This window comes from Polyodon spathula, chromosome 32, assembly GCF_017654505.1.
Source record: "Polyodon spathula isolate WHYD16114869_AA chromosome 32, ASM1765450v1, whole genome shotgun sequence".
Classification (NCBI taxonomy): domain Eukaryota; kingdom Metazoa; phylum Chordata; class Actinopteri; order Acipenseriformes; family Polyodontidae; genus Polyodon; species Polyodon spathula.
Window position 1 is genome coordinate 5070766 of NC_054565.1, and position 11855 is coordinate 5082620.

The 11855-nt window shown below is 42.2% G+C and overlaps 1 protein-coding gene across 1 annotated transcript; it reads left to right on the top strand.

Moving 5' to 3' along the window:
* The first annotated feature begins 3833 nt into the window (after window positions 1-3833).
* paqr7b (progestin and adipoQ receptor family member VII, b) lies at window positions 3834-10018 on the top strand. The gene is made up of 2 exons (XM_041234200.1): window positions 3834-4031; window positions 7585-10018. The coding sequence occupies exon 2, from the start codon at window positions 7624-7626 to the stop codon at window positions 8680-8682; it is 1059 nt and encodes a 352-aa protein (XP_041090134.1). The 5' UTR covers window positions 3834-4031; window positions 7585-7623; the 3' UTR covers window positions 8683-10018.
* Window positions 10019-11855: the final 1837 nt, after the last annotated feature.

Here is an 11855-nt window from a genome sequence, read left to right on the forward strand (position 1 = left end):
GCTGTCACATGCACGCTCCTCATGCTGCCAGCAGAGCACAGTGATTATTCGTTCTTTTGTGTTTTTTCAAAATCACGATCTTCATGAATAAATTGCACCCTATGGAAAGCTGCACATTGGAAATCAAGTCATTCAGTACCTGATTAGAAGCAATAATTGCAGGGCGTGTTGACTGTACAATGAGATAAGTCTTCCGTGTAGGTGAGTCCAGCATTTCATATTGGACTAGTTCCAGCTATTATAGGACAATGACTTCTATATTACTATTTTCAAGGTCCTGGAATTGAAAAAAAAAAAAAGTCATGGAATCAGGTATTCTGCTTAGCAACAGGCTGCTGTTGCTACGGACCCTTTGTAACATTAATCCACACTCTACTGTTGTCATGGCAGTGTAACATAATTTGGAATCCAAATGAAAGTGAATGGCAGAGACATTCTGCTTGTCATATAATAATAATAATAATAATAATAATAATAATAATAATAATAATAACACTTACTGCTTTGTAAATAGCTCCATTGCTTTGTGTGGATTTGAGTGTTGTCTGGTCTTGACCACAGTGCTCTTTTGTTGGTTTGGTGGGAAATGTTCAACTAGCAGCTGAGTAAATAAAATAAATGAAACTACAATTCTCTGAACTCCTTAGCTGCTGATTCTGAGCATTCCTTGTAGCATTAAAACTAAAGAATGTACAGCACACATTTGAAATTTGAACTGTATTGTGGAAAGGTTAATGCATATTTAAGCATGCATTTATCGTGAATAAACAATGCCAGGCTTTCATGGGTATTCATCACAAAGGACTGTACAGAACCAGGACGAAGAAAAGGCCAGCTTGAACGTGAGCGAGTGAGAAGAAACCGCGTAGGATCTGAAACGCATTTCCTAGTCTAGTTGAAGCAGTGGATGAGGAAATGCATGACTGTACAAAGGACTGAACTTCATTCCACATTTAAACTGCCCATTGGAATGCCATTATTCCTGCATATGCTCCAACATTTTTAAAAAAACACCTATTTATTAAGCATTAATGTCCTACACAGAGGTCATTGCATGTCTTTACTAAGTGGCTCACTAGATGGCGCTGGCTCTTATTCCAATCAAATAATCTTTGGCTGATGTAGCCTATATAACCATGGCTGGCAATTAGAACTCTGGTGAAAGCAGCTGAACTCATAACCCATATAAAAACAAACACAGAACTGCAGAACTCTGGTGAAAGAAAGCTGAACTCATAACCCATATAAAAACAAACACAGAACTGCAGAACTCTGGTGAAAGCAGCTGAACTCATAACCCATATAAAAACAAACACAGAACTGCAGAACTCTGGTGAAAGAAAGCTGAACTCATAATAAAAACAAACACAGAACTGCAGAACCATATAAAAACAAACACAGAACTGCAGAACTCTGGTGAAAGAAGCTGAACTCATAACCCATATAAAAACAAACACAGAACTGCAGAACTCTGGTGAAAGAAAGCTGAACTCATAACCCATATAAAAACAAACACAGAACTGCAGAACTCTGGTGAAAGCAGCTGAACTCATAACCCATATAAAAACAAACACAGAACTGCAGAACTCTGGTGAAAGAAAGCTGAACTCATAACCCATAAAAAAACACAGAACTGCAGAACTCTGGTGAAAGAAAGCTGAACTCATAACCCATATAAAAACAAACACAGAACTGCAGAACTCTGGTGAAAGAAAGCTGAACTCATAACCCATATAAAAACAAACACAGAACTGCAGAACTCTGGTGAAAGAAAGCTGAACTCATAACCCATATAAAAACAAACACAGAACTGCAGAACTCTGGTGAAAGAAAGCTGAACTCATAACCCATATAAAAACAAACACAGAACTGCAGAACTCTGGTGAAAGCAGCTGAACTCATAACCCATATAAAAACAAACACAGAACTGCAGAACTCTGGTGAAAGAAAGCTGAACTCATAACCCATATAAAAACAAACACAGAACTGCAGAACTCTGGTGAAAGAAAGCTGAACTCATAACCCATATAAAAACAAACACAGAACTGCAGAACTCTGGTGAAAGCAGCTGAACTCATAACCCATATAAAAACACAGAACTGCAGAACTCTGGTGAAAGAAGCTGAACTCATAACCCATATAAAAACAAACACAGAACTGCAGAACTCTGGTGAAAGCAGCTGAACTCATAAACCGTATGAAAAAAAACAACTCAGTATTTGGGTAATGGTATGAAGAATCACTCTGAAGAGTGAGTGTATTGAAAACACATAACAGACTTGTAACAGGGCAGCGGCAGGAAAGAAACCCCAAGACTCACGTACTGCAGTGAAAAGCACTGGGTGCACACTTTAATAAACAAAATAACATAAATAACAAACAAAAGGCACACAAGGTCCAAAATAAAGGTTTAAGACACACCACAGCTTTCACTGAACTTTTACAAACAATACCACCCCTCGCCTCTCACAGCCTTTCTGCCTGCTTTTGTGCAGGTGGCAAACACCCCAATTAGCACAAATCTGCACTATCTGGAGAGTGGCCACACCTGTGGTTGTTGGCTGATGTGTGTGTGTGTGTGTGTGTGTGTGTGTGTGTGTGTGTGTGTGTGTGTGTGTGTGTGTGTGTGTGTGAGAAAATCCTGGGCAGATTTTTAGTAAACAAAAAAGAGATGACAGTAATAAAGCATAGGTAAGCATTGTAAAGCATATTAAAAGCATGGCAAACTGTGGTACTCTGTGGTAAAGTGCATAATATAACCATGGGAACAGTGCAGCATCGTACAGATCACCACCGCATATTATTACAGATCCACAGATTGAAATAGTTAAAGATTATACGGTTGCATTTGTCAGAACAGTTTGAACATCAGAACATAAGAAAAGGTGGTTCAGCCCAGCAGGCTGGTCCCTTGTTAGCACACCATTCTCCCTACTGGGAGGAACTCATTTAAAAGCACAGCGTACAATATTCTTTTTTAATGTTCCCAGTGTTATAGCTTTATAAATCTGTGTCAGAAAGTGCTGAACTTGTATTCATACACTTTTTGCAATATAACTTAAAATTCTATTTGCCTTTTTAATTACCTCATTAATCCAGGACCAAGGGACAGAACAGGTGAAAACTAAAACAGGAATTGTATAACCTGTGGTGCAGAGATTTAAAACAGAGCTCAGAACTGCGCTGGGCAGAGCCTCAACAAAACAAACAGGTAACACCTGCTATATGTAGCACACACTTTCCTGTAACTTGGCTTTTGCTGGCTTGGCTGATTATGTTGTTATGCAAATAGTATCCCTGGTATTGTGTAATACAGAAAATCTGCCATCTCCCTGTTGCAAGTCAGTTCCAATCCCAATGGGAAAAAAAAACAAAAAAAACAGCTGATCTGACTGGCTCTGAACAGAGGTCTGCTAATGGGTACTTGGTTGGCAGGTGCTTCCATAGGACAGACTGAACAAATGAATAGTGTTCCATGAGTTTTTATATAAAGCAGCTATAAGGAATTCAGCACGTCTATTAAAACCGAATGCCAGAGACAGTATGACATTTCACATGTCTGTGCATTGCAATGGTAATTCATTGTGCATGTTTTTGTTTTCTTTCTATACCACTCCCTTGAAACCCAGTCGAAACCCGACCCTTGATATATACTAGTGCAGCCGGTTATTCCGAGTCGTGCCAAGTCGGTGTGTCTCGGTTTATTGGTTGGAATGTGGCAGTGGGGACCGGGTTCTGTCTGCCTTACAGACAGAATGTGTTTAGTGATTGGCCGCCGTGCCTGTTAGTCAGCTGGAAGCGGCATGCCTACCCTATACCACACAGAGACACACATAAGGAGTGTTTCTCGTCTTGCACCCTTGCAATATTGCCCGTGCTTGAGGAATAAAGCCATCCCCCAAAGAGAGCGAGCAAGAGAGAGAGAGAGATGTGCAATGAATTAATTGAGCAAATTCAACTTCCTACCCTTTGAAACGGATCACCACGCTATAAGCCGGGTTTATTTGCCGCCGCGGTGCGTTTTTAATAAGGTATGTGCTTCAGCATTTAATTTATTTTAATTACATTTTATTCACAGACTTTACTAATTCCCCGGCTCTATAATTATAAAACAAACATATTCCATAACTGTAATTTATAATGACCGCGTCAAATATACAATTATTTTAAAAACACATGTTTTTTTTTGTTTTTTGTTTTTTTTAATTTAAATTAATGAACACATTTGAAACAGCTAGTAGCAATTTTAATATTTAATTGCGTTCCCAAGTAGAATACTCTGGAATTCTATCTGTGTACACTGGCTATGGTCACACACGCGATACGCAGTCAATAATGTATTGTCTCTTATTTTTTCATATGTGCACCTGCTTTTCATAATACGGGAAACACGTTTAAAATAACTGAATTCAAAGTTATAGTCATCTCGCATTCTCTTTTCTCGTAATTTGCAGTGCTGTGTCGCTGGCTTGTGCTCGGCGTTTTGTTTCCCTGCATCATGCAATTTTTGGTGCATTGACTGTCTCACAGATTAGGTTTCAGAATATCCTGCCCTGTAAATGTCATTTTGTCTGCTGCAATGATCATGTGAAAAGTACGGTGCAGGTGTGTTAACTGGGTACCGGTTTGTGAACATCATTAATGGGTCTGCACATCATTGTAAGGCTGATACGTGATGTAATGCATTTTTGGTCACGTTTTTTTGTTAGGCGCTTGTGCAGTACCACAGCGATGCACCATGCTCCTTTGGAGGCCATTATACCCAATACCGTTTTTAAATGGCAGTAAATAATCTTGTTATCAATTTTACACTGAAATAGAACAAATTTATCAGTAAGAAAGCAGGCCTTGTTGACGGTGCAGTTTGTTTACCTTCTCCTTTATAACCTGCTTGCCACTGCATGCTGCTGGGCAGTAGACATTTCTATGATGTCATCATGTACTGTAACAGTATCTCATAATCTCAATAAGTCAAAACTGCAACATAAACTTGTGAAATCTACAGAGATAGTTTATTTTGGAGCACAGCAGGTTTCACTGCGCTTATCCAGTAGCGTTACCTCGGGGAAGGCAAGTCAAGATTAATGCCAATCTGGTCTGTGAAACCAGCTGATAAGGGAACAGCCTTCTAAAGTGTGTATGTAAAAAAAAAAATCTGTGACACCCATAGACAGACGAGATATACCTGCCATAACACTGTCAATATGCTGTAGGGTCACCTAATAAATAGACACCATTCTGTTGTTGATTAAAGTGCAATCCTGTGCTAATGCCTGAATAGATATTACACATGAAATCTGCAATGAACGTCCGCACCATCACTTACTCCCTCCAGCAAATCAGAGCTGCGCAGGCACACCCCTCCCTCTGTCTCTGCAGGCTTCTGGGAATTTTCTTTAGCCGATCCACCAAACATGCTGCAGTATGGAGTTGTCAGCTGTTAGATTAAAAAAACGAAGCTTTTATTTAAAAACAATCTTTAATTAATAAAAGAAGCTGGTGGCAGACTGCAGGCGGTGAGTCAGCTTGTCAAGTTGCCTGGAGGGAAACATGACAGTTCCCCAACGATACAATACGCATTTATCCGAGGGGAGCATCCCAGGGCGATTTACAATAAACACTATAAAATAAAAATAAAAATTAAAAAAAAACATTGCCCAATCAATCCAACTCAAGAATAAGCTAACACACACAAATATGTTTTGAAATTTGATTTAAAAGACTTCAGCATCCCTACGTGGCTTCGGACCGAGCACCACAGGCAGGGAGCATGACAACTAACACCCTCGCTCCTTCTCATTTATACCACTTACTTGAACAACCAAAAGTTGAGCATTTGTTGATCTCAAGGAACGACTAGGAGCATCAAGTACCAACATTTCCTGTAAATACAAAGGCCCAAAACCACGAAGGGCCTTATAAGTAGTAAGCAGGATTTTAAAATGGCTGCTGACAGGAAGCCAGGGCAGTGATTCAGGAAGCAGAGTGCCTTGTTGTGAACGGTGAGTGTGTCAGCACTCTGGCACCAGCGTTGTGAACCAGTTGGAGCAGACGTCCTTTAGAATGGGGAAGGCCAGCAAACCAATAATGTAGACCAGAAATAACAAAAGCATAAGCCAGCATCTCAGCATCTTTACCAGATAGTGTGGGTCTCAATCTGGCAATGTTCCTCAAATAAGCATTGCTAACTCCTTCAGGGAAAGATGTTTTACTGTCTACGTGGGTTAACTGTGAATTAACTGAACTCAGGAATTACGGAATCGTGAAGGGAGAGAAAGAACTACAGCACCTCAACAGCCCTACCGAACAGACAGGCTTCCCACTTCAGTTTCATTCAGCTGTTTAGCTGGAGTTTTTGTTGTCCCACAATACCCTGCTGGACCCCACGTGATCAAAACAGCTCCGCCGCTGGAACTCTGCAGCAGTCGGTTTTCTCCTGAGTCATTGCTGTTCCTTCTCTGATATGGAAGCACCTACCAACTGAACATCAACTATCGGACACTATCGAAGAAGACTAGAATTAAAAACACATCACTACAGTGTTAATGTAGAAGACTACACATGTACAGTTTGTGTGTGGAAATACTACAGCATAAATAAATACCGAATATTACAAAATAACCATGCACTGTATAGTTACTGTATAAAAGATCAAACTCGACTTCACTGGATGTTCTAAACATTTGTGGATAATCCTTATACCACAGGCACTACTTCTACCACTTTTCCCAAGGTTATACTGTACTGCTACACAGAGTGATTTGCCATGTTTTTTTTAATATGCTTTATCATAGTCATCAGGGCTTCACAATGCTAATGCCTCTTGAGGCCTGGGTTTTAATCCCACAAGTGTAATGAGTGTGGTCAGTGGTTGCAGTCTAGCCCATCAAGAGGAAATAGCAAAGTGGATTGAATCAGATATGTGTATATCTTGGGATGTGGGATTTTACAGGTGCCAAAAATCTCTGGTGAAATAAGGAATCCGAATGAAGCGGTTTATTCAGTTGTGCAAATGCATTGATTTCGGAAATATTGTTATACCATGAACTGGGAATTCAGCAGTAAACCCGGGAGTATGTTCAGTTTCAAACCGTTGAATCACACACACACACCCTTTCGGTAGTTCATTTACAGTGTGGGGGAAAAAAAAAAAAAAAAAACATTATCTCCACTGGATTTTGATTTCCAGCCTCACAAAGGATGCTGTAGTGCATGTAGAAGAGTGTTTGGACTTGGAAATGGCATGTGCACAAAGGGTGAAGTGGGTGTCGGTAAAGAAGAGAGGAGGGGGAACTCTTTCAGGGTCTGCACAGTCTTGATTCGCTGGCTCCTGAGAATGCTATCAGGACCTGAAAAGTAATTATGGAAAAGAAGCAAGCCTAGGTATGTTGTGAAAAATAATATGCTATGAAAATGTTTTTTAAAAAAAAAAACGGTATAAATTGAATTGGGCAGATGCTTATTAACACTTTTTTATAAAACCGTTTTTGGGATAGCATCCTAAATTAAGTTCTATCCCACAAGCTCAGGCTGGCCGCTCTCATGCGTGTGTCGTGTTTAACGGCCGTGTTTGTCTGTCTCCAGATCCCAGAAGGAAGTGCTGCTGCCTGCCCTCCTGCAGCCATGGCGACCGTCGTCATGGAGCAGATTGGACGGCTCTTCATCAATGTGCAGCAGATCCGTCAGATCCCTCAGCTGCTGGAGACAGCCATCCCCACCCTCCCGGGCACAGTGAAGGACTGCGAGGTCCCCTGGGTCTTCAGGGAGCCCCACATCCTCTCCGGCTACCGCCCTCACCACCAGAACTGGCGCTACTACTGCCTGACGCTCTTCCAACGCCACAACGAGGCCGTCAACATCTGGACACACCTGGTGGCTGCTCTGGTGGTCCTGGTGAAATTCCGGCAGCTCTCGGAGACCGTAGATTTCCTGAGGGACCCTCACGCCCAGCCCCTGTTCATCGTCCTGCTAGCCGCCTTCACCTACCTGTCCTTCAGCACCCTAGCGCACCTGCTGTCTGCCCGCTCGGAGCTCTCTCACTACACCTTCTTCTTCTTAGATTATGTGGGAGTCGCTGTCTACCAGTACGCGAGCGCCATGGCGCATTTCTACTATGTGGTGGAGGAGGAGTGGCACTCCCTGGTTGGGAGTATCTTTCTCCCCTTGGCTGCCTTCCTGGCTTGGCTCTCCTGCACCGGGTGCTGCTATGGGAAGTACCTGAGCCACCAGCTCCCCAAGTTCGGCCACAAACTCTTCCAGGTCGTCCCGTCTGGCTTGGCCTACCTGTTAGATGTCAGCCCGCTGTTTCACCGCATTTACAGGTGCTGTATGACAGGCTGCTCAGACCCGGCTGTCTCCTATCACCAGTATCAGGTGCTGCTCTTCCTGGTGTGCGCCTACTTCTTCTCCTACCCCCACCCAGAGAAGTGGTTCCCTGGGAAGTGTGATTTCCTGGGTCAGGGGCACCAGATCTTCCATGTCTTCCTGGCGCTGTGCACGATGGCGCAGATAGAGGGAGTGCGGCTGGATTACGCCACGCGGCGCCCCCTGTACGAGCGTCTCCACGGCAACTCGGTGCACGACTTCACCGCCCTCTTCGTCTTCACTTCCTGCTGCAGCGCCTTGACCGCGTTCTACCTGCGGAACAAGGTGCGCAACAAAATCTGCAGCAAGGAAGAGTGATCACGGGAACGACTGTCTCAATTCTACAGGAAGGTGCCACCGGACAGTGGCGCTTGAAGTATTTTAAAAATTTCCTACTAGGCTAAACATTCATCACAAGACCTGTCAGTATTTAACGTATTCAGGCTCTGCACAATCATGTTTAGTAAAATGTGATGCCCTGTGTTTTGACTGTTTTCCACATTGTTCTTGTAGTTTTGTGTGCCCTTGTTGACTGTCCAGGTTGTTTATGTTCTCTATGAACTAAGCATTCAAGCTATTGGTTCTGTCCTCTAAGCGGGCTACGAGTTGTCATCTGTAACTTCTGCTGTTGTGTTTTTGTAATATATAGTTAATACCTATAAACCAGATATTTTCCCTGTGGGATCGTAGGGCATTCAACTTTCACATCATTTTTAAAGCTTTACGGGATAAAAAAAAACGTAACTGGAGTCATCAGTGAAATTCTATGATAAGTCCTACTTTCTGAAACGCATTTGGAGTTTGAGCCACAGAGCTTCAGTGTTAATGACAGGAAGGGGTGGGTACTATGTCACTATGAGTACTTGAATTCAAGACCAGCAAGCAGAGATTTCTTTAGTCTAGTGTAGTACCAGGGATCGCGTTTTCAAATCACGTTTGCTGGAGCATGTGTTTCTTTCAAAATGGCACATTTGAGCCCTACACAAAGAATGGCATTATTTTGTTCGCTGCAACCACGTTAACATTATATAAGAACTGCACTAAGTATAAATGCAATGAGTTTTTAAAAATCCATAAATATTTATTATGACAAAGGCTAATCTCAAAGTAGGTTTATTAGTGGAGCTGAATTTTCAGATATTTTGGCAGCCTTGGGTATTTTCCCTTCAATATCAGTTAACCCCCCTTTAGAACTAGCAACGTAACCATGGCTTCATCTATCTTTTGTCGAAGAGATTTCAAAGACCTGCTGCTTCCTTTTATAGTTCCAACTCACTCCATTGGTCGAGCTGCACTCAGTTGGCGTGACCTACAGCTACCAGGATATAGCAGTTTATCATTCGTGTTGTATTCGAAATATTTGCATATCCTGAATTACCAGGACAACAAGTGAGAAGATTCTCAGCACACTAAAAGGAGGTCAGTGGTAATGTTAATAGAGGAAACTGATGTCAAAGCATTGCTCCGCACTCCTGTAGCTGGTTAGTATTTAATACAGAACCAGTATATAACTTAAAGATAGTATCTGTATTGATGCTATATGAAAGTGTGCTGCGTACAGGAGACAGCACGGCATACGATATTTATATCATGGGTGGACGCATTGATACTCTTTCATCTCACACTGCCCATGACTCTAATACCACACGTTATGGTTTTTCATGACATGTCTTGTTTATGCCACACGTTTATATTTTCTATCAATAAGAATATACTGTAGAGCCCCACACTCACTTGAAGGTACTGTACGGTAATCTGTTACTTCCGACAGGGGTGCTGGGTGTAAAGTGCATTCTTCAGACCTGCTCTTTCGTAAAGTCTTTTTGAAATAAAAAAGGCTAAATTTAGATCAAAATTTACTCCCCATCTTAAAATATTCTGTAAATATCAGCAAATGCAATTGAATCCCTTCCACTCCCCAGTATCCATCGCTGGTATGAGTTTCAGGTGAGCTATGTGGGTAGAGGGCTGGCTGCTCTAGAGCTGTCATTTAAGGGTGCATATTTGCACTGTCCACTGCCAGTGAATTACAGTGACTACAGTGCTATGACTTCCAACAGCTGCAGTAACTTTAAGATACAATGGGCATGTAGTTTGTTTTGCATGTCATGTCTTTTTTTTTTTTTTTTTGTTTTCAGGATATAATCATCTGTCAGTTGTCCGAAGCTTTCCCCAACCTCACCAGCGATTGGTAGAGAAGAGCCGGTTCATAACTTTTACAATTTGATTATTTGAATTTAGTGCTGTTGGAAGATAAGGGAGCACAAGAGCGAGAGACAGAAGATAGAGAGAGAGACACAGTCACAGAGACCGAGATAGAGACAGAGACCGAGGATAGAGAGAGAGACCGAAGATAGAAAGACAGAGGGGGAGAGACAGATACAGAGGATAGAGAGAAAGTGAGACAGAGACAGCGAGAGAGACCGAGATATAGAGACAGTGAGACAGAGACCGAATATAGAGACAGTCAGAGAGAGAGGTAGAGACAGAGATAGAGATACAGAGATAGAAGAGAGAGAGACTGAGGATAGAGAGAGAAAGACAGAGCGAGCGTGAGAGATACAGAGACCGAGGAGAGCGAGAGAGACTGAGATACAGAGACAGAAATCAGAGACCGAGGATAGAGAGAGAGAGAATCTCAATCATGAAGCTGCTTGTTTTGGGAAGTGGATGCATGGGATGCTGGTTTGAGACCACTCACCAAACTCATTTCACTTGTGACCTGAGCAGTATGAGATAAGAAACTTCAAACATATATTTAAAAAAAGTGGGATTTAACAAGTACTGTGCTGTAAAAGCACAGCAAAGTGTATCAAAGCATGGTGACGCATAATTAAGCATTGTATAGACCATAGCATATAGAATATTAAAAAACATGGTAAACTGGTAGATGGCATGAGAAAGCATGGGAACACTTCACAATGATTGTGCAGTATTACTGTGGTAAACTTTTACAAAGGAATCGTTCCATTGTTGCAGTCTGTGCTGTATGATTTAAAGGGGCAGGGCTCTATTTTACAGTGGCTGATCCAAGCACCCGATAACGTTTAGAGTGACAGCATTAATATTGGCCTCTTTGGTAACTGCAGCTAACAAAATAGTCCCATGAATCTTGAACCTGTTTTCCACTTCCAGTAGCTACGTTAGCCTCAAATGTGGATTTTAATTTTAACGTATAACATGGGAGACTTACTTAGGTTATGCCTTTTTGTGGGGTTGTCTGTTTGCACTTCTTAGCCATTTAGGAGCCAGAAATAAATGATGCCAGTCCATGCTGTGTGACAGCCTTTGTGTGGAGGCAGAGAGGCGTGAAGCTGGCTAGGGTCGCCATCAGTGACCATGTGACTGTAGAGCAGGGGTCACCATCAGTGACCATGTGACTGTAGAGCAGGGGTCACCATCAGTGACCATGTGACTGTAGAGCAGGGGTCACCATCAGTGACCATGTGACTAGAGCAGGGGTCACCATCAGTGACCATGTGACTGTAGAG

Coding starts and splice junctions, on each gene's coding strand:
- paqr7b (XM_041234200.1), top strand. CDS start 7,624: ATGGCGACCGTCGTCATGGAGCAGATTGGACGGCTCTTCATCAATGTG.